The 27,211-nt window shown below is 35.2% G+C and overlaps 1 protein-coding gene across 2 annotated transcripts; it reads right to left on the bottom strand.

Moving 5' to 3' along the window:
• Positions 1-686: 686 nt before the first annotated feature.
• METTL2A (methyltransferase 2A, methylcytidine) lies at positions 687-20,286 on the bottom strand. Of its 2 annotated transcripts, XM_051994938.1 has the most exons (9): positions 20,136-20,286; positions 19,797-19,888; positions 18,050-18,414; positions 16,222-16,271; positions 14,794-14,854; positions 13,356-13,495; positions 9,373-9,479; positions 9,080-9,145; positions 687-5,590 (listed from the first exon to the last, which is right to left on the bottom strand). In XM_051994938.1, exons 1-9 carry the CDS (start codon positions 20,243-20,245, stop codon positions 5,436-5,438), a joined length of 1,146 nt encoding a protein of 381 aa, XP_051850898.1. In that variant the 5' UTR covers positions 20,246-20,286; the 3' UTR covers positions 687-5,435. The 2 variants fall into 2 exon arrangements, with proteins under 2 accessions (XP_051850898.1, XP_051850899.1); XM_051994939.1 differs by lacking the exon at positions 19,797-19,888 and having other exon boundaries at positions 20,136-20,226.
• Between the last annotated feature and the right edge of the window lie 6,925 nt (positions 20,287-27,211).

Raw genomic sequence — 27,211 nt, 5'->3', positions numbered from 1 at the left:
GTAAAATCATCTTCAAACAAGAGAATGAATTACATGGAAACAGGATGAGAATTAGTGAGATTTTTTTTTTTCTAGTGACATTTACAAAGATAACCTTGTGGCAAAAGTCTGGAAGGGAATGTGCTTAATTGTAGAGAAATGGAGAACATTTATGCAAATAAATGCATTACCTTTGACAGCATTGGTACAGGCAGAGGCTCTTAATGAAGCACAAGGAAGTCACTTAAATGCATCATGAGTCAGAGGGCACCATGGATCCTTTTGTGAACATTCTTTTGTATTTAACATCGCAATATCAAACAAGCTTCAATGATGCAAGTTTTACTTCTTTTCTACCTGCCAAGTAATCTTAATTAACCTCCTCAACAGTCACCATTGAAACCATTTTCTCAGTCAGACACAATTCAGGATAATGTGCATATGACCTTCAAAAGTTAAATGGCTCCCGTATCTCAAGTATAAAACCTGTTTTGGAGATGGAATTAGCATTCAGTCAGGATGTGGCTTCATTATATTGTACTAAGAATCCAAAGAAACAATAATAACAGTACTCGACACTGTCATAAAGGGCTTATAAGATGGTAGTTTATCCTCTTGGAGTGTTATCCTCAGATTATACTTGGACCATGTTGCTTTTCACTTAAATAAAACATTAGATAGTTATGCTCAAAAATTGGCCTGAAATCTTGAATCTGTTTTCAGTTTATTATGAAGATTAAAGACATTAAATTTGTTGGAACTCAAACTCCTATACAAAGATGTCAGCTTCTAAGTTATCATGGCAAAGCCTAGGATATTTAGGTTGATGCCTTATGAGTCCACTGCATCCAGTCAAAGGTCATTAAAACAAAAAGACCAAATGTCTAACCACATATGGAACAGTCTGGTTTGGAAGAACATATCCGAAACAATGTCAAATTAATATGATCAAAAAGATTTGTATAGATAGGAGACTATGGGTACAGAAAATTGTACTTAAAATTGAACTTAGTTGATGTTTTTAATTTTGCTGAGCTGGTTCTTCATTAGAGAAGTTGACACAGGAGGGGGAAAGAATATATGGGAAATATATACAAATACCTAATAAAAGTTAAAAAAGAAAAAACCTGATTGTAGAGAACAAAAGGAAATGTGTTGGATTCAGAACACCTGAATTCAAATCCAAGATGGATCATCTTTGTATGGGCATGTTATTCCCATTTCATTAATCATTTTTTCAGTCACGTCCAAATCTGGAGACACTACTTAGGATTTTCTTGGCAAAGATACTGGAATAGTTCATCATGTCTTTTTTCTAGCTCATTTCACAAAGGAGGAACTGAGGCAAACAGAGTTGAGGACACAAAAGCTAGTAAATATCTGAGGCTGGATTTAAACTCAGGAAAGTGAATCTTCATTCCAAGTACAATACTCTATCCACTATGCTATCTAACTGCCCATTCTGTTTCTTTGAACTTCAGTAAATTGTCTATAAAGAGTTCATTGGCTAATCTGATTCTAAAGATGAGAAAGCAGGGAAAGACTAGTCTTTCAATCTTAGCAGTGACAATCAAATCTAACAAAACAGGCCAAATTATTTTAAATTAGTCTAGATGTGTTATTTATTTCATTATACCATTAAGAGATGAAGCAAGGTATCCCTGTATCCATTCTAATAGAAAAAAAAAAGATGTCTATAGTGATCATAGATTTTTCTCATTTTCAATCGAGAATGACAATTTCCTCCTCTGGAGAATGAATATGTATTTTCTTATGCAGTCCAAGTTTTTGTTACAGAAAAAATTTCCATCTTTTGATCTTTTTTAAAAATGGTGAAGCAATGGATTTGGAGTCAGAAGAGTTGATTTTGAATACAAAATACTATCTGTGTAGGTTTCAGTCAGATACTTTCACTCTCTGGCCTGTTTACTCACTTTCAAAACAAGGAAATTGGAATAGATGATCCAGTTTTAATGTGATCCAATTTTCCATTCATGCTGAATTTTCATAAGCATACAGACATTAAAAGATTCATTCTCAAGTCCTACAATATACCCTTACTTCTCATACAAATTCTGCCTCCGGTAAGAAAGTTTTTGATGGGGATGCATCTACTTTACTGAGATTTCACAGTAACATTCTTGCAGGTCTAGCAGCAAATAATATAAATCTTTAAAAAATGGTTTCTTATTTTAACCTCCCCGCCAAAATATGTACTGGTACAAAATAGTATGAGTGCAAAATTCAGCTCCTGACGAATCTAGAATAGATATGCACACACATATTAATGTTTCCTCAAATATCCCAATTTCACAGTTCTTCAATCTATTTGATTCCCAGGATCTACTTCTTCCATTTCTGCTATTTGCAGAGAGTCTGGTGATTTGTGAGTGTGAACACAAATTTCCACTTTCATGTTCACTCTTTAATCTGACAAAAATATTTTTACCATTGCATCTTTTTATTTTACACTCCTCTGTGCTTGGTCCTAGTTTATGACATCCACTTCTTCCAGCCCTTTAATTATTCCCCAGTTCATCACACCTGGTACACTCTTGTCCAATTCTTGTTCTTTCAGCCCTTTAGTTGTTCCCCAGATCATCACACTTGGTATACTCTTCTCCAATCCTTATTTTTGACCCCTTGGTGAATCAATTTAACTCTACTCTATATTTTAATCTTGAATCTTTCTTGATGTCTCATGATCCATCTTGACTTGCCAAACCCCACCCTTGGGTCCCACTTTTTGCCTAATTTACTGCTTTTCACATGGGGAAAAGTGGGAGCTATAAGAAGTCTCAAATCCACGATTGGGTTTATTACACTGTCTTTTACTCATCTTTGATAGGATAGTCTCTTTGATATCATCTTCTCCAGACTGTACCATCATCATTCCCATCCTTAAATCTAACCTTTAAATTCTTGCCTGCTCCTTCCAAATACACCTTGTCTCCCCATCCTTAAATTCTTTAGTTATTTAAAGCTCTTCCCAGACTGACCCTTTCCCAGCTCTAGTCTTATTTTGCTCCCCTATACAATGACCCACTTGTTCTGTTTTTGTGACAGTCCATCTCTTGTGTTCCTTGTACTGGTTGTTCTCCATGTCCTGAATAGTCTTCTTTTCAATATTCTCATCTTTGCCTCTTCAAGGTGACCAATGTCACCTTATGTAGGAGACTTTTCCCTGATCTTCTACATCCCTGACCTACTAAATTTAAAGTTATCTTTTATGTACTCTGATGGGGTGTGTACACACACACACACATATATGTTGTGTTACCCCCATCCCCTCACCCTATTAGAATTAGAAGGCGAGGTCCTTGATCACCAAACTGTTCTTTGCTTTTCCTTGTGTTCTCAGAGCTTAGCAGCCTGCCAAATGCCAAACAGTAATGCACTAGTAAATGCTTGTTGATTGATAACTGACAGTGAGGTTTATAGGATTCATTATGTATCTATGTATGTATACATATATAGATGTATATCATGTTTTTCGCCTTGTAAGTTAGGTATAACCCATTGGAGGTAACAAGCAAAAATTTCTTCTAGGTCCCTATTTCACAGAGTACTTGAAATTTCACCAAAAGATTTTTGACAATGCATTAGGAAATCCAAATCAAATTCCTAACTCAATCCTCTCTAAGACAAATTAGCTTAAAAGGAAAACAAACTCAAAACAGCCTGTAGGTTTTCCAAACTGGGAGTAAGAAGATTGATTACTTGGGATAGCTAGGAAGCAGGAAAACCTTCTTCTATAGACTAGCAGTCCACAAAAACCTTAGACAAATTACTTGTACTCCTATCACCAAAGTAAGAAAAAGAAAAAAAGCCAGGTTTGCTTTAAATGAAAAAAAGGGGGCAGCTAGGTGGTGTAGAGGATAGAGAACCAATCCTGGAGGTAGGAGGATCTGAGTTCAAATCTGGTCAGAGACTCATGATACTTCCTAGCTGTGTGATCCTGGGCAAATCACTTAACCTCAATTGCCTTGTCCAACCTCCCCCTCCCCCCCCCCCCAAAAAACCCCACAACTTATAAAGTACCATAAGTATGATCTCATCGAGATGCTAAGCACCAGCATTTTAGAAATGTAAAAAAATCAAGAATACAAAATTCACACTGCTCAGAATAGCTGCAATATAAAGCAAACTAGTTGAATGATCCTCAACAAATGAATACGGTACTAACAACAGAGATTAGTTCTTATGTATTCAAACAAATGTTAGCTCTCAAGGAACTGATCTGACTTGCAAAGGGTATATCAGAAAAAGACTACTTAGTTATCAAATAAGAGAGAAAATTTTTTCTTTAGTAGTGCTGGGGTTCCTAACCTTTTTTTGTGTGATGGACTCTTGTGGCAGTCATGAAATCTCTTCTTAGAATAACATTTTAAAGTGCATAAAAAGTAATAGGATAATGAAGGAAGCTAATGATATTAAAATAGTACTCAAAATATATATTTTTTTAAAATGCAGGCTTTATCTCTATACAGGGAACCCTGAAGGTCCAAACTAGAATATTCAAGAATAAGAATATTAGATGGAGAATCTCTTCAGAGGGTCTTACAAATGTAAGGTACCTCAAAATCATCCCCAACATAGATTCATGCTCTACAATATATCTACAAATTTTCTCAAAAGAAATGTATGCCTGGATCTCAAGTAGCACTGTCTCATTTAACAGGTGATAAATATAATGAGCTCAGAAGAGTTAAATAACTCACTTATGTACACACTGTCCATCTAAGTAAGGATTCAAAATCAGGTTTACACTAGCTAAAACTATAAAGGTCTTCCATTGCATCAAGCTCCAATCTTCACAAATGTAGAATAAATTTAAAGTGATAAAAGAAGAAAAACTGCAAGTCAACTAATCTCAAGATAAGAATGATTTTTCTTACTTCCCAAACTAAATTATTAACAAAACGAACTATTAGACCAAGAAGGTACTTCAAAGATGATTCATATTGGTACGGATGAACAATTCATTCATTTAAAAAAAAAAAAATCTGATGGGCAGACAAAAGGCCCAGTATCTTGATCTTATTTAATTTTAGGACACAGTACAATAAATATGGTACCTAAGGCTAAGTTGAAGATTTGTTGTAAATTAACTCTTTGGAGTTTACATATTTTAAGATTTTTTTGTTTTTCAGTTTTTATGAGACAGTAAGACTTCCATTAAGACATCAGGCCAAGAAAGCAAAAAAAGAATAAAACCAGTCCTAAAACACTTTACAAACATACAAAGTCAAAAGAAGTACTCAAATAAGGATTGCAACTAAAAATATCAAATTGAAAGCTTTCTGATCTATAAGATGCTCAAAATATTCCACAAGGTGACTCCAAATCCTGTGATCATATAAATCCTCTATTCTTATAAAAAAGGCACAAAAACATAAGACTTGTTAGTAGTGCAGAACTCATTCCAATGTCTAACAAGAAAAGTTGTTGTCCTTTTAGCTTGTGTTTGGGGAAAAGGGTTTGCGGTATTTGCACTGGATCCAAACTCGATACATTGTCAGCTGTTTTCCCCGGTTTACTTGAAGCCGGTGATCCACCATGTTCTGAACTTTTTCCAATCCAGCAGTAGTGAACAGTGTATCTAGTTCATCTGGTTTAGGAAAGATAATATTGGCAAAATTGTTTGTCCGACAGAAAAAACATTCAGTCCTCCTTACCTCATATTAACCTAAACACTTATGATTTTCCTATGATGAAATGTCTGCTATTCCTTCTACAAATATAAACACACTAATTCAATGGGCTCCAAAAGTCTGGATTGTGCACTTCCATTATGTGCATATTTATAAATTAAATACATATACTATTGCAGTATTAATTTTTTTAAAAAATGAGATAAATGACATAATGCTTAATTTTAGTGACAATAGGGAGACCTTAGAAGTAGGGGAATGATACGGTCAGATCTTCCCTTTAAGAAAATCACTTTAGCAGCTGTGTGGATAATATGTTGGAGAAGTGAGAGACCAGAGGCAGGGAGACAGATTGCTTAGGATGCTATTGCAAAGGATAAGGCAAATTAGGTGGCGAGAACTAAACTAGGGTAATGATTATATGAAAAGGGGGCAGATGAAAGAAGAATAGTCAACAGAACATTAGACTTGGAAAGAAGATCTGGATCCAAATCTGTCTTTAAATATTTGTGCCTCAGTGCCCTCATCTGGGGGTTGGACTCAATGGTCCCTAAAGTCCCTTCTAGCTATCTATAGTCATATGTGGAGCTGGAAATGATAATATTTTAAAAATGACTGGATATGTGGGATGAGAGTCATGTTTAAGATGTTACCCTAGATTGTGAACCTGGATAATTAAAAAGATAGGACAATGTTGATGCTATATTAGAGAAGTTTGGAAGACTAGTATGTGTACAAGGCACAGTAGAGGAAGGTGCTCTTCCTGTCCCTTACTTTCCTTCACTATTCCAATTTCAGTTCCCTTGGCCCCACTGGGCTGCTGGGAAAGAAAAGTAATATGACTGCTCACATCACACCAGTGATCTGGGAGTAACCAAGGACAATTTTTTTTGGGGGGGAAACAGATTTTATCATCTGCCTTGCCGGGAAGTCCTCTGGACTCAAGGCACTTTCACATGCCCTACTGAGGGCAGTGTGGGGAAGCTTTAGGGGAAAGGGGTAGAGGTGTTTTTTTAGAAACAAGTCCCCTGATTTATTATCAAGAGGGTGGGATGCCACTCACCTTTCCACTCTTTAACTCACCAGTCTCATTTTGGAGACCATTGCTCTAAGCATACTCTTATTCGGCTCAGATATGTAAAACCATGTGTAAATTCTATAAACGTGTAAAATTTGTGTAAGTGCATTCATTGTAATTGTAAATTAAATCTTTACTAGGGCAAAGGAAACAGAGCAACCAACAGGAAAAAGAGACTAGCAGGCAGAAAAAAGCAAAGACAGATAAGGGGGAACAGATCTTTTAAAAGACCAAAAGTAGGAGCTGAAGAGAAGATGTTTATAAGTTGGGGTTATTTATACTCAAGGAATTCAGAATATGAGTATTGTAGAATATAGGTGATAACAATTAGTTATCTCCCAAATGACAATTTTGATTTGAAACTCAAATTATAGCTGCAGTCCAGAAGAATACCTTAGCTAAAAGACTAGGAGGGCAGTGAGGTGCTGCAGTGGGGAGTGAACTGGGATTACAGTCAGGAGAACCCGAGTTCAAATCTGGCCTCAGACTTGATATTTATTAGCTAAGTGACACTGGGCAAGTCACTTATCTCCAACTGTCTCATCGAAAAAAAAAAAAAATACTGGGACCAAAATGGATGGTAGAGGTTGGGGAGACAGGTGTCAAACATGCAAGAAGCAGAAAAACCAGATGCTATATTTATTTCAATTCAATTTAGCAAACATTTATTGTCTACTATGTGCACTGTGCTAAGTGGTACAGACACAAGAAACTGTATGACAAATAGTCCCTGCCCAGAAGGAGCTTACATTCTATTTGAAGCTAAATTAATAGATTAAATAAATACAAGGTAATTTGAGAAGGAAGAGAATACTAACAACTAAGGGAGATCAGGAAAGGGTTTTTATAAAAAGTAATAGATAAGCAAATGGTTCATGAAATATAGTGCTGAGCAGAATCTGCTCCTATAACTTACAAACTTACAATACTTCATACTGCAGTAAAAATAGGTTTTACATCCAAAAAGGCTGAAAGAGTTAAAATGTACAGTGATATACCATGGAAGACCTGGCACTTGGAATGGGAATATGAGGGTAGGTTTAAATCTGAAGGTTCAAGATTTTTAAAAAATTATTTTTCCTTAGTAGGTGGTAGCACAAGAGACCAGTAACAAAGATAATGAAGCCCTACTTTAAAAGTGTTTCATTCTCAAAGTACTACACTTTAAATGCTTTCACTATACATGCATGTCTATCCCTATAAAAAGTGTACCTCTTTTTTTAACTAGGAAAAAGATATGGCAGAGTATGATTTATGAGACTATTGGGGTGTTGACAGGTCAAAGTATAACCAAGAAGTCTCTTTAGAATCACAATTTTAAAAGCTGGAAGGGACCTTAAGAGATCTTGTTTTATAGACAAGGAAACTTGATACAGGTCAATGCAGATGGAAGGAGGAAAAGCTTTTGTTTAGGCCATTTGGAGGACAAAGCGTCTCATCATGTCCCCTGACAGATTCTCTGTGCATGTCCTCTATCCCTTGAATTGTTTTTCAGCTTAGAGGTAAGAGAAGAGAAGACTAAGGAGCTAATAAGTTTTGAACCAGGAGGCTGGCAAAGGAGGGAGCTAGCTGCCTCCCCTTCCACCTTGATCATCTAGAACACTGATCAAACATGTGGGTAAAGGGAACCGATTGAGAAGGAAGGCTAAAGTAGAAACAAAATTTCCCAGAATGGTGGTGAGGTTAAATTCTCATGTCCACTTTACTACTGTAACCATCTCATTAACTGTGGGCCAAGAGTATATGAAAAGTTCTGGGAAGTAGGAGATATGCAAAGCAAAGACATTTCACTATTGCTTAGCTAATAATTTAAAGAAAATGGTTATTTATAGACACAGGGAATCATGTTAGCCAATATATGGAGAATTCATAGCTCATTTAAAATCATGAAAAGTTGGCACTCTCAAGGTCCAAATCAGAAGTGATCAATATCTGTGGGTTATACAGGATATATATGTGGGGGAGCAGAAGAAGGGAATATTGAAGGAAAAAAAGAATAGGCAAATGAATAGAAAGAAGGGCAGAGGAGGAAAGGGAAAAGAGAGTAGAAAACAAAAAAGATGAGTCTGAGGAAGAGGATAAAGAAAAAGAACAAGCTGATGATGATGGTGGAAGTAGCACCAATAGCTGCTTAAGATGACATTTGTTGATACTACTGGCACAGAATGCTTCACTTTAGGTCTAAAATGTTATCCCATTAGAAAAGATCTGTCAATACATTTGTTTTCACCTTCTGCCTGGAGTTCCTGGGTTATTAAACAATTATAATTTTTTTTGGTAATATTTGCAGAGCATCTGAGGTCTGTTTTAGCCATAAAAGTAAAAGGAGCTTATGGATAACAGGTTAAAGTTGAAAACATTATCATACCTTGTGTGAAGAAGTAAACTCTGGTACCATCACCTCTCACATAAAAATTTTCAGACAAACAGCGACCTGAAGAAAATATTAACATGTGTTAAAGGTCACATGGCTAAAGTTTCTCTTTTTTATGATTACTAATAGTTGTGCAAGATATTTTTCTCAGGCAGAGAATGTCATTCTTTCTTGGTTCTATAGGGTCTTCTGAAATCTCTGCTCTTTTCCCCTACAAAAGACAGGATAGGTTCTAGAACAGAATAGACTAGTAGTTGAAATTTTAAAACTTAAATGTCCTCAAATACCTGTTTTAAATCGAAGTTGAGCCATGTCATAACGGCCATAATCTCGCAAGAGAATCATCCCTCCAGGTTTCAGGAGATAGCTTAGTCGGTTGATGGCATTCTGCATCCTGGGCAAGTGAAGGAAAGGGAAAAAAGACAATAAAGAAAATGAAGTTCTCTCTAATGATAGGACATTCTCTCTGCCTCCCCTGTTATATTTAAAAAATATAACAGAACCACTTTATAATAGGATCCATTCTACTTTTATTTTTTGTCTTTGCTCTAGTCAAAATCAGGGTACACAGATAAACATCTGTTTGATTGCAAATTATTTTCTAAATATACCAGTTTGCCCAAGGCTATCCAGCAAGAATCATAAAAAGAAGTTGCAGGGCAACAGGATTCTTCCTTAGGATAAGATTTACTTTGATTGTTTCTGATTACTTAGGTCATTGCCTTGACCATCTTGATTGTTGAACTTTACTTTAGCCCCTGATGCTTTCTTGTTTAATCTATCTTGACTAATTTTCTGGCTCCTAAGCTTTTGACTTGCCCCCACAACAGAAAATAACAAATGTCCCTATCTTCTATTGCTATATTACTTGGGATTCAAACTCATGGTATACACCTGACATTGATAAACCACAAATTACTTGGCCTCTGTCTGAGTTTCTAAACCCCTAACTTACTCTGCCTCCTGGCAGCAGTATACTCAACTCTTGGCCTACATCCAAACCTATCATACCCAGATGTTTCATGTCTTATCTGGCTATTCCCACCATATATCAGAAACAGGAATAAACATCTTACAGATATATAATCTTATATGAGGCACATATTGATGTTTCAGAGAATATTAGTTGTCATATTATATATAAGTGAAATGATGTAGTTAATTTTGCCATAACAGAATTCTACTGTCGTTTTCTAAAGAGATTAAAATATGAGAAAATTTAAATGCTATATAACCAGTGTAAGCTTCAATTCAAAATTAATGCTTTGATAAGGAGGTTAAATTAATTTAAAATATCTAAAGTTCAATCTAAAGTTCCAGAATATCTGGAGTCAGTGATAATTATATAAAAGACAGGTTGAATCTTTTAGCTATGGAAATTTCTTTTCAGAAAGGTCAAACCAAGATAGCACAAAAAAGTTAAATATTGACTATTATGCTCAATGATTAGAAAGCCATGAGTCCAAATTAAGGTAGATTCCTAAGATACAGAATGAGATGAGAAGCAAACAGATTAAAAATGCCACCTTTTTTGATTAAAATTTACAGGAATTCCTAATATTATGGTTTGGAAAGCAGCCAATATCTGATATAATCAATAGGAAATAAACTGTACATTTAGGAATGAGAATCCTACTGTATACTGTCATGACCAAACTGTATCTGGAATATTGTGGTCAGGTCTGAGTGGCACATTTAAGGAAGGACATTTGAAAGCCTTTAAATCCATGCCATGAGAGGACTGGGAGAAGGAACTGGTGATATTTGATCTGGGGAAGACAAGGTAGACATGACACCTGTTTTCAAGCAGCATGTTACTCCTTTCTCTAGATATCATCTACTGAGTTCCTCATTCACCAAAAGAAACTAAGGCCATTTACTGAGAGCTCTCTGTCCTACTTTTTCATTTCACATTTCCTTTAATAATGTCTCTTACTATTTCCTCAAAAGTCTTTAATGAGACACTCTTCTACTTGACAAGGACATCCCCTCTAAATGTTCTCTTGATTTCATCATGGTTCATCTTCACCTTGCATCATTTCTAAACTTTTCTTCCTCTATATACCGGCTCCTACCCTGCTGCCTATAAACATACCCATATCTCCTATTCTTAAAAAACAAATTCACACTAGATACCACCCTACTATACTTTTCTTCTCCCTTTTATTTTTGAATTATGTGGAAAGAAAAAAATAAAATGTTAAACAACTTTAACCAGTCAACTCTTTGTACTATTTTAAAAGCATATTAAGGTACCAAGAATCCCTTAGACTAATGACCACACCCTTTTCAGGATATTCTTTCCTCTCCTGGCTCATATGAACATAGCTGATCTTGGTATCCCCTGCAATAGTCCTCCATCTCCCGTTTCCCTGCTCTGTGCTTGGTCATCTTCTTTATTCTTTCTCCCTTTGTTGCCAGGTGTTCCACGATCACCTCTAAATCAGTGACACTTAAATTTACATATCTGGTGCTACCTGGATGTTGTGCCAGGACCTTAGTTAATATCTCAAACATAAAATCTTCCTCAAAGGTTAGCCTATTTCTTCTGAAATCCTTCTTTGATCTTAAGATTATTAATGCTCTCCCTCTTTTACTTTTCTCATAATGCTGTACTGCTATCAATCCTACCCTTTCATCCAAATAGATAAGCTGTTTGTTGAGTAACCAGCTGTTTTTTTTTTCAATTATATTTAATCAAAAAAGCATTTATTATGTCTATCTAGTATTAGCCACTAAATTGTTGTGGGTAAATTTGACTGACAGAAAGTTTAGCCCTAGGGAAAAAAATAAAGATTGTCTTCTATGCTCTCCCATTTAACCAACCAGTGTTCCTTTTCTTATTCCTGAACACTTCTCCTATACTATAACTATGCATCCTATCTTATCTTCTATCAACTAAAGTAGAACATAATCTCAAGAGATGTTTGCAACTGAAGAAAATGTTATTAAACATAAAAAGTAGTCAAGACACAAAAGAAGAAGAAGAAGGTACTTTAATGAACCATGGAGGAATGGGGAAGGAAAAAAAGGGGGAAAGATTATGTAATCACAAGGTAGTCATAGGTATTAAAGTTAAAGGAATTGTGAAGAGTACTTGAGAGTATATGTAGAATCTGTAAAATCCATTCCAGCATCCTATTACTTATTTTGTTGGTAGCTGAGGTTCAGGAGTATTCTACTCATTAAGGTGCTTAACATTCCTGGCCAAAGGAACTAATCAAGTTGACTCATACCAAAGAGGCTTTTTTAAAAGGGAGAGGATATGGGTGTATGTGTGAAAGAGAAAGAATAAGTGAGTGCAAGGGGATGTATATGGGGCAGGAAAGAAGGGGCAGAGACAGGCAGAAAATAAAACTATATGAAATTCACTTATGAAAATGACATTGGTCATCACTTTCCCATGTCAACAGATAACTGAATAAAAAGACTGTGATTAAACTTCTTTAAAAGTTTAATTAGGAAAACTGAATTTATTTTGGTGTTTGGAATTGTAATTTTACTGGTGTGGGTAATTCCTCGTATGGAACACTCCCTTTCCACCTCCTACTCCTAAACTGGCAACTACTTCTGCAATTTGTAGTTTAAGAGAGTTGTTTGGTTCACTGATGGGTTAACTAACTTGCCAGGTCTGAGTGTCATATATCTAGCATGCATTAAGAGGTAAGAGGTAGAACTTGATCCCAGTTCTTACTGACTCTAAGACTGGATCTCTAGTCACTAAGCTACATAGTCTCTAAAGGTATATGATGCTTTATAGTTTACAAATTGCTTCATTCATTTGCTTAATCTGCTTGATGGCACAGGGCAAAGTTTTTGGACTGAATTGTAAAAAAAAACCAATGTTATGGATTTTGTGGTTTCTTCTATGGTTCCAACAGAAGCTAGCAGGGGAAATGACAATTGCTAAGAAATTACTCATTGCCAGGGCAGCTAGGTGCACTGGATAGAGCACCAGTCCTGAAATTAGGAGGACCTGAGTTCAAATTTGACCCCAAGACACTTAACATTTCCTAGCTGTGTGACCCCAAGTAAGTCCCTTAACTCCACTTGCCTGGGGAGGGGAGGGAGAGAAGGAAACACACAAACACACACACACACACACACACACACACACACACACACACACACACACTGTCTCCTATAGATAATATTTTCAATTGAAAATCCATAAATATATTATGTTTTATATGGATGACATGATCACAGCAGAATTTCATTTTTGTGACCCACTAAAGAGTCTCCTATTTCAGAAAAATTTAAGACTTACTTGTCTGGGACAATAGATGAAAGGACAAAGATGAGAATAATGATATCAAGACTCTCCCTGGGTAGTGGGTAATCCTTATCCTCATCACACAGATCGTGAACGAAGGCAAAACATCGAGAAGGATCATACTCTGAATTTGTCTGTTGCAAAATTTTCAATAAGGAAAAAAAGGTGGAAATGTTAATAACTTTGAGAAACATGCCTTACTGGAAATGCAATGATTACCTGCTGAATGATTGATCTAATGCTTACAGGGATAGGGAGGCGACTTGTGAATTCACTGGTAAATGCAACTCCTTGGTGAGAAGACTATCTACAAAGGAAGGTCAGCATTTTTCAATGAAATACAGTATAATAGAGTTGCCTAGAACACTGAGAAGTGACTTGCCCAGGGTCACACAGTAAACATACTTGGAGGACTTGAATCTAGGACTTCTTAGTTTTAAGTCTGGCTCTTTATCTTGCCATGTTGCTTCTCTAACGGTTAGAAAAAATGCTTTGCTTGTAACTTTGGGAACTTGGTGTTGTATGGACTGAGTAAGAAGGTAAAGGAAATCACTAAGTATGCATTGGCAATACCCAAACCAAACTCCTTTAGCTTCCTAATTTGATTATCTGACCCAATGATGCACTTACTATAACAGGAATGAGTCCTAGAAAAAAAGATGATAGCTCAGTAAATGAAGTAGCACATCTGCTTCTTAGGATACTAAGAGTACATGTGAAAATATTCAAGGCTAAAAAAGAACGAATTGTTCTTAAGACTTTTAAATATACCTCCTTACACACTATTAGAACCATAATATTCACTAGGAGAAACAACTTCTATATGGCAAGTATACAATATTTAGTTATCAAAGAAGCTAAGACACTTTTTTGTCAGTTTCTATATGGTAAATACAGAATTATTTAGTTATTAAAGAAGATAAGATATCTTTTGCTATTATACTGTATTACTTGATTGTAAACTCTTGAATACAGAAATATTTTTTGTTCTCTTGCAAGAGTTGCGAACATAACAGGCACTCCTAGTGAAATTTTATAAAGTTAAATAAAACTGAATCACCAAACTTTGGAGATTATCTAGAAAATGTTTGGTTTCCTCCTCCTTTTTGAGAGATGGAAAATGAGGCCCAGAGAGGCTGGTATAGTAGCTGGCACAAAGTAGGGGCTTAATAAATGTTTGATGATTTATCAAAGCCAGACCCTGAGTTAATAGCAGAGATAATCTCATGTTCTTTCTATGGCAATACACCATTTAGCAAATAGGAGTTCTAACCTACTCTGCAAGCAGTTGAACAGATCATATATTCTACAAAGAACAACAAAAGCCTTTTTTATTTTGAAGCCTTAGTATGAAAAGAACATGATAAAGTTCCTTGGATATAACAAATTCATCCGTTCTCTCACAGTTGTTGATAGGTAACATTCCACTTACTTGGACAAGCTCTATAGCTATGGAAGAAAAGTCACAGCAATATACAAAGAGTCCTGGGTCACTAAAATAAGCAAAAGAAATAGAAATGAAATGTTTTGTTTTGACCACCAATTGCTAGATGCTATATTTCTATTTATTATACAATTATTAGTTAGAGAAGGAAAAGGGGCACAATAGCAGATAAATTGGCCAAAATTTCCACTTGATCTTTTTCCCTTACTTGGGTTTTGAGAATTGATACATGTGATGGCAGCAGATACAAACTACTTACTATCGGTATTATGTTCTATTGTGATTAAAATTCTTACTTATAATCTCTGAAGTCTTGTGTCCTTGTAGGACACCAAGTTAACTTGTATGGCAGATAGATAATCAGAGCAATTCACTTTAGAGTGTTTGTTATATTACACATCTATAATTTATTGGTCACTTCAAAACATTAGTTACCTTTTTGTCCATTCATCCAATTGCAATTCAAATTAACAATGACTAAAATCCATTTAACTCAAATTCATAAAACACTAAACATTCAAGTTTATTCCTCATGCTCAAAAGGCAGAGTAAATTAAATATTCTAGGATCTGTATTTAAATATTACAAATCATAACTAAATTATAATTACTTGCTCTCTTTAATAGTTTCCTAGTGAAATCAAAATGCAGCAATGTATTTCTCACTCATTCTTAGGTCCTCTTTTTTCCTGCAAAAAACTTTAATGAGTTATGATAGACAATTTTTACATGACAATAACTCAATCTGATGGTGACCTCTTAATTTCTTAGAAAACAGTGGCTTTAATTTTTCTTGGTTCAGCTAGTCCTCTTTTATTAGCATATAGTGAATATGATTTAAAAAAAATCAGCATAATCCAGTTAGTAGAATATGCTTCAGACACAACTAGTATACAAACGAATGTGTTATTTCTAGGGGCTTTCTCAGTTTTTTAGCATAGTTTTTGAGACCTGAAATGTATGGAGGACAAAAGTCTAAAGGAAAGGAAAGTGATTCTTTACACTTTTGTGGTAAATGTGGAAGGGGCAAATTAGGGAACAATCTTTATCAACTCTACTTAAGGTAGATGACTCTTAGGTTAGCTGTCTAGATTAAGAAATCCTTTGATTTTTGGGAGCTACAGGATAAAAGCATTAAAATACTGACAACTATATTTCAATATAATCGATTTCTTTTGTAATCCTACATATCTTGTTTTAAATTTTAAATATAAACCTGAGAAGGAATTTTTTGTTGGCTCCACCAGAAGACCAAAGGGGCCCATAACATAGTAAAGGGAAAGATTCTCTGCTTCAAAGGCATGACATATTAAGATAACACTATAATTTCTGAACATGCCAAAACTATATTAGGATAATGAAAATGAACTCACTTTTTATCTCTTTGCTATCAATATTTAAACTTCACAACACTTACTTGTTAGTATGCAAAATGGGAAAGACTGTATTTCCCACACCACAGCCAACCTGCAGAAGGAAATACTGTTATTTATAAGTTTCCAATTATTCTACTAATTTACTCATTACAATTATATATGTGCTTGTAAGAAGTCTTTTTTTTTTTTGTCTATTCCTTTTCCACCACTATTCACTGACATCAGGCAGATATAATCACCACCTCTGAAAGCTGATTATTAAACAACAATTTGACCTTAGGTACTGAGAATAAGTAAGCCTAAAGTACAATAGTACACACTCTCTAGGCAAAAAGGATTGGTATAGAATAGTATGAAATTATCTTTCACTTTATGGAATAGAGTGAGTTCCACAAATTTGGTTCTAAAACAAATCCTATTTTTCTAATAATTTTCATTAAACAATCAGAAATATAATCTCACAGAAAAATCCCCAATAAACTACATTTAATTTTTTTTCTTTGAAAATTATGTGTAGGATTTATTACACAGGTTTTCATGAAGTGGAAATAAAACAAATGTTGAATGTTGTCATATTCTATTTGGGCATATGGAAATATTCCTTACTTTTTCTTTTTATATTTAAGTTTAAAATGAATGAAAAATCAAAACCACCTTCAACTTATCTTACTGGATTCATTCCATGCACTATTCAGTTGCACTATCTCTTCTTTTCAGAAACCATAGATCAAGCTACTCTTTTTAATGGTCTTTCTTGATTCCCTTCCTGCTAGTATTTTCCCAGTGACTACACTAGATTTATTTCATACACATTTTTCTTTTTAATGGATATCCTTATTTATTTTTTCATAAAGAATAAAATCTTGGTGAATATCTTACACCGTTTACCACTGCCAAGTTATTTATGACCTCCACACTGAGATGCATGACCCGATACCTGGGAAACTAACAGTATTTTTTGAGTTCTTAGAAGTATATACAGTAGGGGACAGAAATTGCTACAAGGCTTTTTTTTTTTTTTTAAACTCTTTTTAGGATTTAACATTGCAGGACAGCACTAGCTTGAAACCACTTACATGACTGAGATAACACAACATACTCTGTTGTAATATCACTTTAGTTAATAACATCTGGTGGTCTGGACCACAAAGTTCTAGTAGGATGAAAAGAAACTTGACTTTGCAATTGACTGCAAGAGCAGGTAGGAGATGGAGAGAACACAATATCACTAGAATTTACGGAAACAAATGACCTTTTTGGAGCAAAAAATGTTTCCTGAATCTGGTTTCAATTTAGTTTAGCTCTAAGATTTTGGGGCCTGTTATAGAGTAGTCCAACAGTCTTACAGATTTTTTCTTAAATTTTTATTTATTTAAATTTATGGAATAAACCAAGTATTTCTATAACAGTGTAATTTTAAAAAATGATTGCATACAAAACTACAAATCTATTCCTTTTAAATATATAATAAAAATTATCATCTAAATTTTTCCTTCCATTATTCCCTTCCATTCTGCCCTAGAGATGGTTACCAGTTTTAACTTTAAAACAGTAATATTTGAATACTTTTAAAATCATGCTACTAAAATTTGAAAAGCTTACAACTGCATTAAGACTTTTGGGAAACACAATACATTTGAAAGTAGTCTAGTCCCAGAATGAAATTACCACTAAAATTTTGATCTGGTCCTGTCTGGGTCAGTTGTTTTAAAAGATCCCAAACACAAACACAAGAGAGTGATAAGAGTGTCAATTCAGATGTTTAAGCTTGGTTAATTTTTGTCACTGCCATCATCAAATGGCAGCAATCCTCAGCCTGCTGTTCTCTATAGTGTAATAAATAAGTGTTATGTAATAAATAAGTGTTACCTCTAGTATGCGGTAGGTAGCTGAGGAACCAGGAAAGTCATCAGTATTTATATCCAGATGACAGAGTTTCTGAGTCGCTTCATCTATGAGATGCTTCTGTTTTTCATGATCAAGGCTGTGTGAAGAAGCCCTGTGCTGCTTTTGAGTATTAGAAACTATTAATCCAGGCCTATCTCCACAGCCTTTATTTTCAATGATTTCATGGTCATTGTCTTTTAACAGCAAGGTCTTCAGGTCATTTTGGTTCTGGTGAGGAGTCAATTCAGGAAATTCAGTAAAAAGCCAGTGTCTATCTTTGAAAAATCCATTTTCATGGATTTTGTAGAAGTTATTCCAGTATTCATGTGCATTGACCTCAAACTCAACTGTAAAGAGAAAAAGACAATTTAAATTAATATGTATATGGTGCTTTCAGGTTTATAGATAATTTTTTTCAAAATAAATCTGCCATAACAATTCATCTTTCTAATTATTTGATATCTAATTGATTTATAGAAATAAAAGACTTCCCCTAATACTGTTTCAAATTAACAGGTCCCCAAATCACTTCAGACACAGACAGTAAAAATGCTCGTGAGAAATAAAAAGTTACTAAATCGAAGGACATAGATTAAAAAAAAACAACTGGATGCAGAAAAAGTAATTTTCCTTTAGGGAAGCCCTGGCATTTGATTTTCTGCCCTATAACATAGTATATTTACCCAAAGGATATATTGCACCGATACCCTAAACTTAATCATGCTCTTCCTTTTTTAATTTACTTTCATCTTTATCTGCGAACTTTTTACCTTTCTGGCAGAACTTTACTAGGTAAAAGTTTCTTGATTCAACTTCCTTCAAGAGTTTGATGGTAAAAGCCTGCTCTAACATAACATTCTATTTCCCAAAAAATTTGAAAGACTTTAGAACTATAATCAATGCACTGACAAACTCTGAAAATTAAGCACACTATTCGACTACTACCAAAGAGGTGATAGTCTTAAAATACAAAATGAGAAGTATTTTTGGAGAGGATAATTTGATTATGCATATTCATCAGGAGGGTTTCCCCTGGGGGAAAGAGATTGTGAAGTAGAGAAAATTAAAGTTCTTAATCCTATTTTCAAAGGATATTTCACACTTGAACACAGATAGCTCTTCAGATACTAAATAAAGATATAAAATTTACCCCGTTCCCCTGAACTGACTAGGACCTAAATGATTAATACATACCTGCTGTGATTTCCCACTTCACAATCCAAGTACATAAAAGGAAAAACATTTTCAAAGCACTTTGTTCAAATGATTAAATCAAATCACATTAATTTGCATCTACAAAACAAGGCTAAGGAAATGGCCACAGAAGAGCAGCTTTCTTTGTATCCCTAGAATCACTTAATAAATGCTTGTTGATGGAGATATCTCAAAACTGAATTGGGATAAAAGCTGAAAATGAGATCCTTAGGACATAAATTTCATTTTATTTTTTTTGGTAGTAGAAACGCAAAAATATAATAAGACATAAGTTCCTTTTCTATAAATGAGCAGAAGCATCAAACTCTGTGCAGAAGCATGAATCCCTGCAACCGACACACTCCCAAGTGCTCCCAAACCAGATTAAAATGTAATTGGGAAGTACTTACAAAATAAATAAAAATACAATTAAAGACCGATGAAGTACGATACTAGCCCGCCCTCGCCCCACCCTTTTAAGTTAACAGGACTGTCGGGAGATCCGAGCTCCGGATCCTTGGTGGTAAGGCAGCACCTTGCTTTTCGGGCGGCACGCGCTGGGCGCTGTTCTCCCGTACTCTCTTCGCTGCCGCCGCCTCCTGTTCTTTCGACCACTCCACATTGTCCCTGTGGGAGAAAAGAACCGAGTGTTTCAGGGATCCAGGAGGCCGATCTCCCCCGCGCCATCCTGCAAGGCTGAAGGGCCGCCAAGGAAAGGAGGGATGCCGGAACGGCAGCATGTGATCCGGCCATGGAGAGACCGGCCGCAGAATCTGGCTGCCCTCTGGAGCAATATCCATGATGACGCTGGAGAAGGGGCAGAGAGGTTGAGGAAAAGGAGGAGAGGGCAAGAGGATGCGGGGGAGACTCTTACCAGGCATTATGGTGGAAAACACGGGCCGGATCGTTCAAGAACCGATTGCCAAATTGTACTCGTTTCTCACCGGTAGCAGTGAAAACATCTCCGGGACAACAACCGGCCATGATGCAGGAAGCGGAAATACTTTTTCCTTCGTGGCGTAAAGGCCCCTTAGAGCCATCCTGGAAGGGGGGGGGGGGCGGGAAGGGGAACTAGAAGGCTGAGTGCAGGCGCAGAGGCAAAACAACTGGGCGGGAAAAGGAAGAGCAAGATTCTAGGGTCTGATTGGAGGAAAAGGAGGAAGTACGAGTACCGTTTGGGATATGGGGGCGGGGCTGACTCCGTACTGCTTCTTGGCTTTTTTACAGGTTTACTTGAGCCCCGCCTATCGGGGAAAGCCCTGGGCGGAGTCAGACTTCTCCCAGAGGATGTTTGACGTGGCGTAGGAGTAGATAGAAAGGTGGCCACTAAACCAAAAACAATGGGAATCGAATCATGTTCTAGGCAACTTTTTAAACCTAGAAGTTTCAGGGAAGATTTCTACGTCCATTGGTAGAAGGAGTTCCTCTTACGGGAGTTTCCTATATCAATGAGATCATGGGTCCAGTCTCTGACCTCGATTAATGCAGGAGGTGGGGCCTCAAAGGCTAAGTGCATCCTTCTCATTTTACAGATGGGGAAACAGATTGAGCGAGGTTGTGTTTTATCACGCAGGTAATAACAATAGTAATAATAAAATATAATATTTCAACGTTTCGCGAATTACTTTGCAAATATCTCGTTTTATCCTGAAAACAACCCTAGATTGAAGATGTTATTGGCACCCCCATTTTACATAGGGGAAAACTGAGGTTAAGTGTTTTGCCCAACTTTCCCGTATTCCTGATTCAGCAATCTATTCAGTGTGCCACCTAGCGGCCTTGATTAAGAACTACAGGTTATGAACCTAGGTCTGATGCGGAACTAGTGTTTTCTCTGGATGAAAGCTTCTAGAATGGGTTCTGATAGCTGGGAAGAAATTGCTGGGGTTTGGCAGCCTAGAACGCTATAAATCTGGGAAAGTAGTTCATAGTATGTCTGATCTGGAAGGCTCATGGAATTTTGAACTCCAGTAGACAATGAACATTCATTAAGCATTTATTTTTATATTTTCTTAAATTAAAATTTTTTACTATGCACATGGATACTAGTAATATAAGGATTTTAAAACTACAAATGATGTCTACTTTAAATTTTGTGCACTTAGATGCTTTTCAATTAATTCTGATTCTTTCTCAATAATATCAATGTTTTACTCTTAAGGCAGTGCATTGAAATATTTTTAGTAGGAAAATGATAGGGTGTTCTAACAATAATAAAATGAGTGATCTTATAATTAATGGCACTTATTAACACAACACTAATAAAATGAATGTAAAATTTTAAATTAATATTTAATAATATTTTTACTATTCTTTTTTGGCAGTGTGGTTGAGTACCTGAATTTTAAGTCAAAGCAATGCTATTGCACATCAATATATTATGCTGAAATAAATGTGGCATATTATAGCATATAGATCCTATTGTTTTTTCTTTTAAAAAAATGTGTTATTACCTCTTCCCTGCTTCCACATTAATAATGATAATAATAAAAACAACCAGAAAAATAAAGTTTTGGGTACATAGCTGTATAATCCAACAAGATAAATCCCCTCATTGGTCATGTTTTAAAGATATAAAGATATGTCTTTTTCTTCATTTAAATCTCAGTAGGTGAGTGGCAGGTACTCTCTCCTCCCTTCTCTTTTGTCTCCCCACTGCTTTTCTGCCTCTCTCTTGTCTTCCCTCATTAGACTGTCAATTCTTTTTTGTATTGGTATCTCTCCCTCATAGTGCTTTTCACAAAGTGGATGCTTTTTTGATGCTTATAACCTTACTCACTGATTTTGCTCATATAGTCACTACCCTAATTTATACCCTGATCATCTTCCATTTAGACTACTTTAAATAATAGCTTCCTAATCGCTCTACTTCTTCAAAACTCTTTCCTTCTCCCATCTGTCCTTTACACAGTTGCCAAAATGGTATTTCTAAAGCACAAATCTGATTGTCACTCCTTTGCAAATAAAGCTTCAGTGACTCCCTGAGATCAAATACAAATTTCTCCAAGTTGTCATATAAAGCCCTTCGAAATTTGATTGTGACCCATATTTCCAGTCTTATTGTACTTCATTCCCTTTCACATATACAGAAACTCATCCTAATGCTACAGAGCAAATATTACATATATAGTCTTCAAAATACCTTTTTTTAAAAAATGTTTTTCTTAGACATATTATCTCATTTCTATGCCTTTGCACAGTCTATTCCTTCATGCCTATAGACCATACAGCTCCCATCCCATCTAGAACACTATTTAAAATAAAAATTTCACTTTTATTATTGACAAACTTCAGTAATGATCTTGATATCAATATAACCTTAACAAACATCAACAAATTTGAACATTTACAAAGAGTAGGAAAAAAAAGAATTACATAAGTCATGAATACCTGCTAAATATAGCTTCCTAAAAACATCTCAAACATTGTAGTTTTAATTCTCTTCTGCTTGTCTCTGTCTCTTAACTTGTTTTAAAAATGATTTATTGATCTTTTTATTCTTTTGTTATCACTATCAATACTTGTCTATTCCCCTTTTTAATACTTTGCCTTAAAAAAAGTTCTCCTTGGAATAAAAACAAACAAAACAAGTTGGTGATATCTGAAAATATATTTCACTCTGCATCTTTAGTCCTTCAATTATGCCAAGAGGTAGGAGCTTCATTAAAATTGTGCATAGTAGATTTGCAGTTTCATTTGGATTCATCTTTTTATTGTACTATGTTATGAAAATTCTTTTATTCCATAAATTAAAAACATTAAGCATATATTTATATTAAAAATAAAAATTTATTTAGCCCTATAAATTGTTCTGACTCTTTTCATTTCACTCTATATTACTTTATGCAGGTCTTTGTAGGTTTCTCTGACTCTGTCCCTTTCCTTATTTTTTTATTTGGTATTCCACCCCACCCTACCCCCCAATACTTCCCAGTTATATGCAAAAACAAAATCCAACATTCATCCTCAAAATTTTGAGTTCCAGATTCTTTCCCTTCCTTCTTCTATCTTCCCCCTCCCTCAGTGAGAAGACAAATTATAGGCTATACATGTATAGTCATGCAAAATGACCATAATAGTCATACATTGTGAAAGAAAACAGATCAGAAAAAAAATCCTCAAGAAAAATAAAGAAAAGTATGCTTCATTCTGCATACAGACACTATCAGTTCTTTCTCTGGGTACAGAAAGCATTTATCATCACAAGTTCATCATCAGTTGTCTTGGATTACTGTGTTGCTGACAATAGTTGTCATCAACAGCTGATCTTCATGGAAGTCTTTCCAGATTTTTCTGAGAGCATCCTCATCATTTCTTATAGCTTAGTAGTATTCCATCATAATCACATACTACAGTTTGTTCAACCATTCCCCGAATGATGGATATTAGCTCAATTTCTAATTTTTGCCCCCATAAAAGAGCCGCTATAAATGTTTTTGTACATATTGGTCCTTTTCCTTTTTGTTTTTTCTCTTGGGATACAGACCTAGTAGTGGAAAAGCTAGGCCAAAGAGTAGGCATGATTTTATAACCCTTTGAACATAATTCCAAATTGCTCTACAGAATCATTGAATTAATTCATAATTCCACCAATAATGCCTTAATGTCTCATTTTTTTTACATCCTCTCTACCATTTGTCATTTTTTCTTTTCTGTCCTCTTAGCCAATCTAACAGGCATAAAGTATATCAGAATTATTTTAATTTGCATTTCTCTAATATTGGATTAGAACACTTTTTTGACTGAAAACTGTTTATATCTTTTGATCAATTATCAATTGGAAAATGGCTTGCATTTTTATAAATTCAAGTCAGTTCTCTTTATATTTAAGAAATGAGGCTTTTACCAGAGAAACTAGCTTCAAATTATTATTTTTTTTTACAATTACTATTGCTAACTGAATTTCCTTCTTTCTACTCCCCTTCCCCATAGTTCATTCTATTTTCTCTCTCTTTTCACCTTGTTCCTTTTCAAAAGTGTTTTCTTTCTTGTTATCCACTCTTCCAATTTGCCTTTCCATCACCCTACCCCTTTTCCTATTCTCTTCTCCTATTATTTTCCTGTAGGGTAAGATAGATTTCTACACCCAATTGAATGTCTGTTATTTCCTCTTTAAGGCAATTTTAATTAGAATAAGATTCTCTCTCCCCATGCTTCCCCCCAATTCCCCTTCACTGTAAAAGTTTTCACTAGGTTTTTCTTTGTGGGATGATTTGCCCCGTTCTACCTCTCTCTTTCCTTTTCTTCTAGTACATTCCTATCTTACCCTTTGATTTTAATTTTTTAAAGATCTCATCCCTTCATATTCAACTCACACCTGTGCCCTCTTTCTAAATATATCCTTTTAACTTCCCTAATAACAAGAAAGCTTTTATGAATTACAAGTATCACTTTCTCATGTAGGAATGTAAATAGTTTAACATTATTAAGTCCTATGATTCCCCTCTCCTGTTTACCTTTGTATGCTTCTCTTATATTGGAAAATCAAATTTTCTATTCAACTCTGATCTTTTATCAAGAATGTTTCAAAGTCCTCTATCTCATCAAATATCCATTCCCCCCACCCCCCGAATTCCTCATTTCTTACAGCAAATTAATATTACATTATATTTGTATGACTTTTTTTCTGCCATTTCCCAATTTATGGCTATTTACTTTGTTTTCAGTTTTTTACTAGAATAAAAGATGCTATTGTAACTATTATTATTCTTTTCCTCATTCTTTGATCTCTTTGATGTATAATTCTAGTAAGAATAATATAATAGCTAGAATTCATATATGTCTCAAGTTTTAAAAAAGGCTGTCTATATGTTAGCTCATTTGATTCTCACAACAGCCCTATCAGGTAAATTCTATCATTATTCCCATTTCACAAATGAAAGATTTGAAGCTGAGGTTGTGTCTACTTACATTGTGTCTAGGTTGTGTCAAACCTAGCAGTTTGAGTAGAGCTCCATCACTTTGACATCACTATTTAGGATGGACTGAAGTAGGGAGAGTCTTGAGTCACAGAGAACAGTTATTATAAGATTGTTGTTATCTGGATGAGGGATTATGAGGAATTAAATACAAGTGGTGAAGAGAAACTATAGATTAAGTAAGATTTCATTATATTGGCATAGAGATAATGAAGAACTAAACACAAGTGGTAAAGAGAAATTGAAGATTAGTATAGTAAAGCAAAACAAATTTCCTTAGTAGTGATGTCAAATTATCTAATTTCCTCATTGACTATTTTCCATTGACCTCCTTGTATACTTGGTCTTTCACTTCTCTTATCAGGAAGTGAGGCGGCATGTTTTATCATGAGTCCTTTGGAATTGTGATTGGTGATTATGTTGATCAGATTCTTAAGTCTTTCAAAGTGGTTTGTCTTTATAATACTTTTGTCATTGTATAAATAGTTCTCCTGGTTCTGCTCATTTCACTCTGCAACAATTCCCAGGTTTCTCTGAAACCATCGCTTTCATAATTTCTTATAGCACAATAATATTCTGTCACATTTATACATCATAATTTGTTAAGCCATTACTCAATTCTTTGTCATCCCAAAAAGTTTCAAGTATTTTTGTATGTATTTAGAGTTTGTTTTACTGAGGACCAATTCCTCCCTTAATCTCCCCTCCTAATTACTCTTCTTTCTTCTCTTTCTCTCCTATTCCCCCCCCCCTCCCCCCCGTTGAGTGAAGTGTAAATTTGGCCTCTGATACTTATAAACTGAGTGACCTTGGGTAAGTCATTTAACCCTGATTGCCTCAGTTTCCTCATTTGGAGGATTAGCTGAAGAAGGAAATGGCAAAACACTTCAGTATCTTTGCCAACAAAACCCCAAATGAAGTCAGATAAGAGTTCAATATAACTGAATAATAAAAATCCAACAAGCCATTTATTCCTTAATCATCTTCTTCCTATTTTCCCTTTCCTTTTCCCTTCTCTTTCCAGTCTTCTTTTAAGATTAAGACAAAAATGGAACTATTCCCAACCCTTCAGTCTAATAGGACTCCTATTATTACTTATCTCTTTCACCTATGATAATAAAGTTCAGAGAGGATGCCTGTATCTTTTCCCTATATTAGAGTATAATCATTTTGTCATTTACAATTGTCCATTCATTTTTATCTTTGAACATTGCACTTCAAAATTTCTATGCAGTTCTAGTATAAGATTTGAACTCAAGTCCACCTGACTTCAGGGCTGGTGCTCTTTTATGTGCCCCCTCTTTTTTATGATTTTTTGAGATATGTTGGTATGCTTTTTTGTTGTGTTCATGGCTTTCAGTTAGTCCGGTAATTCTTAAATTTTTTTCTCAAGCTATTTTCCAGGTTTGTTGTTGTTGTTGTTGTTTTGCTATGAGATATCTTACAATTAGTCTTTTGAGTTTGTTTTAATATTTCTTATTATCTCATGGAGTTATTGGCTTCAATTTAGTCCATTACAATTTTCGTGGAATCTGTGGCTTGGGTAAGATTTTGTATTGTGTGGGTCAGAAACCATTAATAAAAAAAAACTGGATAGATCTCTAGAAGCAAAGCAAAGTTTATTATACCTCAAGAACGGCGTCCCACCCATCAAGCAGGCAATCGAAGGGAGGAAGCACTGTAGGGGGCAGGGTGGATGCTTTTAATCCCTAATGAAAATTCCCCCTCCCACCATTTATCCTTATTGGCTGAGGATCTTACATTCTAAACGCGGGAACTATCCAAGAAATTGAACTTGACCAATAAGTACATACTGTGTTTCCCCGATAATAAGATCTATCCCGAAAATAAGCCCTCCCCTTACTGTGTAAGATTCCTCTAAAATAAGCCCTTCCCCGAAAATAAGCCCTATTGAGATTGCTACTGTAGTGAAGGTGATCCCCTGCGCTACACGCTACATTATGGTACCCTCTGTATGCACCTGTTGGAATCCTTACTAACTGCTAACTAATTAGAGTTGATCTAATCTTAT

Source organism: Antechinus flavipes, chromosome 4 (assembly GCF_016432865.1).
Source record: "Antechinus flavipes isolate AdamAnt ecotype Samford, QLD, Australia chromosome 4, AdamAnt_v2, whole genome shotgun sequence".
Taxonomy (NCBI): Eukaryota; Metazoa; Chordata; class Mammalia; order Dasyuromorphia; family Dasyuridae; genus Antechinus; species Antechinus flavipes.
Note: the sequence above shows the minus strand (reverse complement) of the source record. Positions and strands in the feature narration are given on the sequence as shown.

What these genes read in the sequence shown, in the direction of transcription:
- METTL2A (XM_051994938.1), bottom strand. Translation starts at nt 20,245, where the DNA reads ATGGCCGGTTGTTGTCCCGGAGATGTTTTCACTGCTACCGGTGAGAAA. An exon ending in GTTTTCCACCATAATGCCTG is followed by an intron (nt 19,889 to 20,135) that starts GTAAGAGTCTCC and finishes TTTCTCCCACAG; the next exon opens with GGACAATGTGGAGTGGTCGA. An exon ending in TCAACTTCGATTTAAAACAG is followed by an intron (nt 9,146 to 9,372) that starts GTATTTGAGGAC and finishes TATTTTCTTCAG; the next exon opens with GTCGCTGTTTGTCTGAAAAT.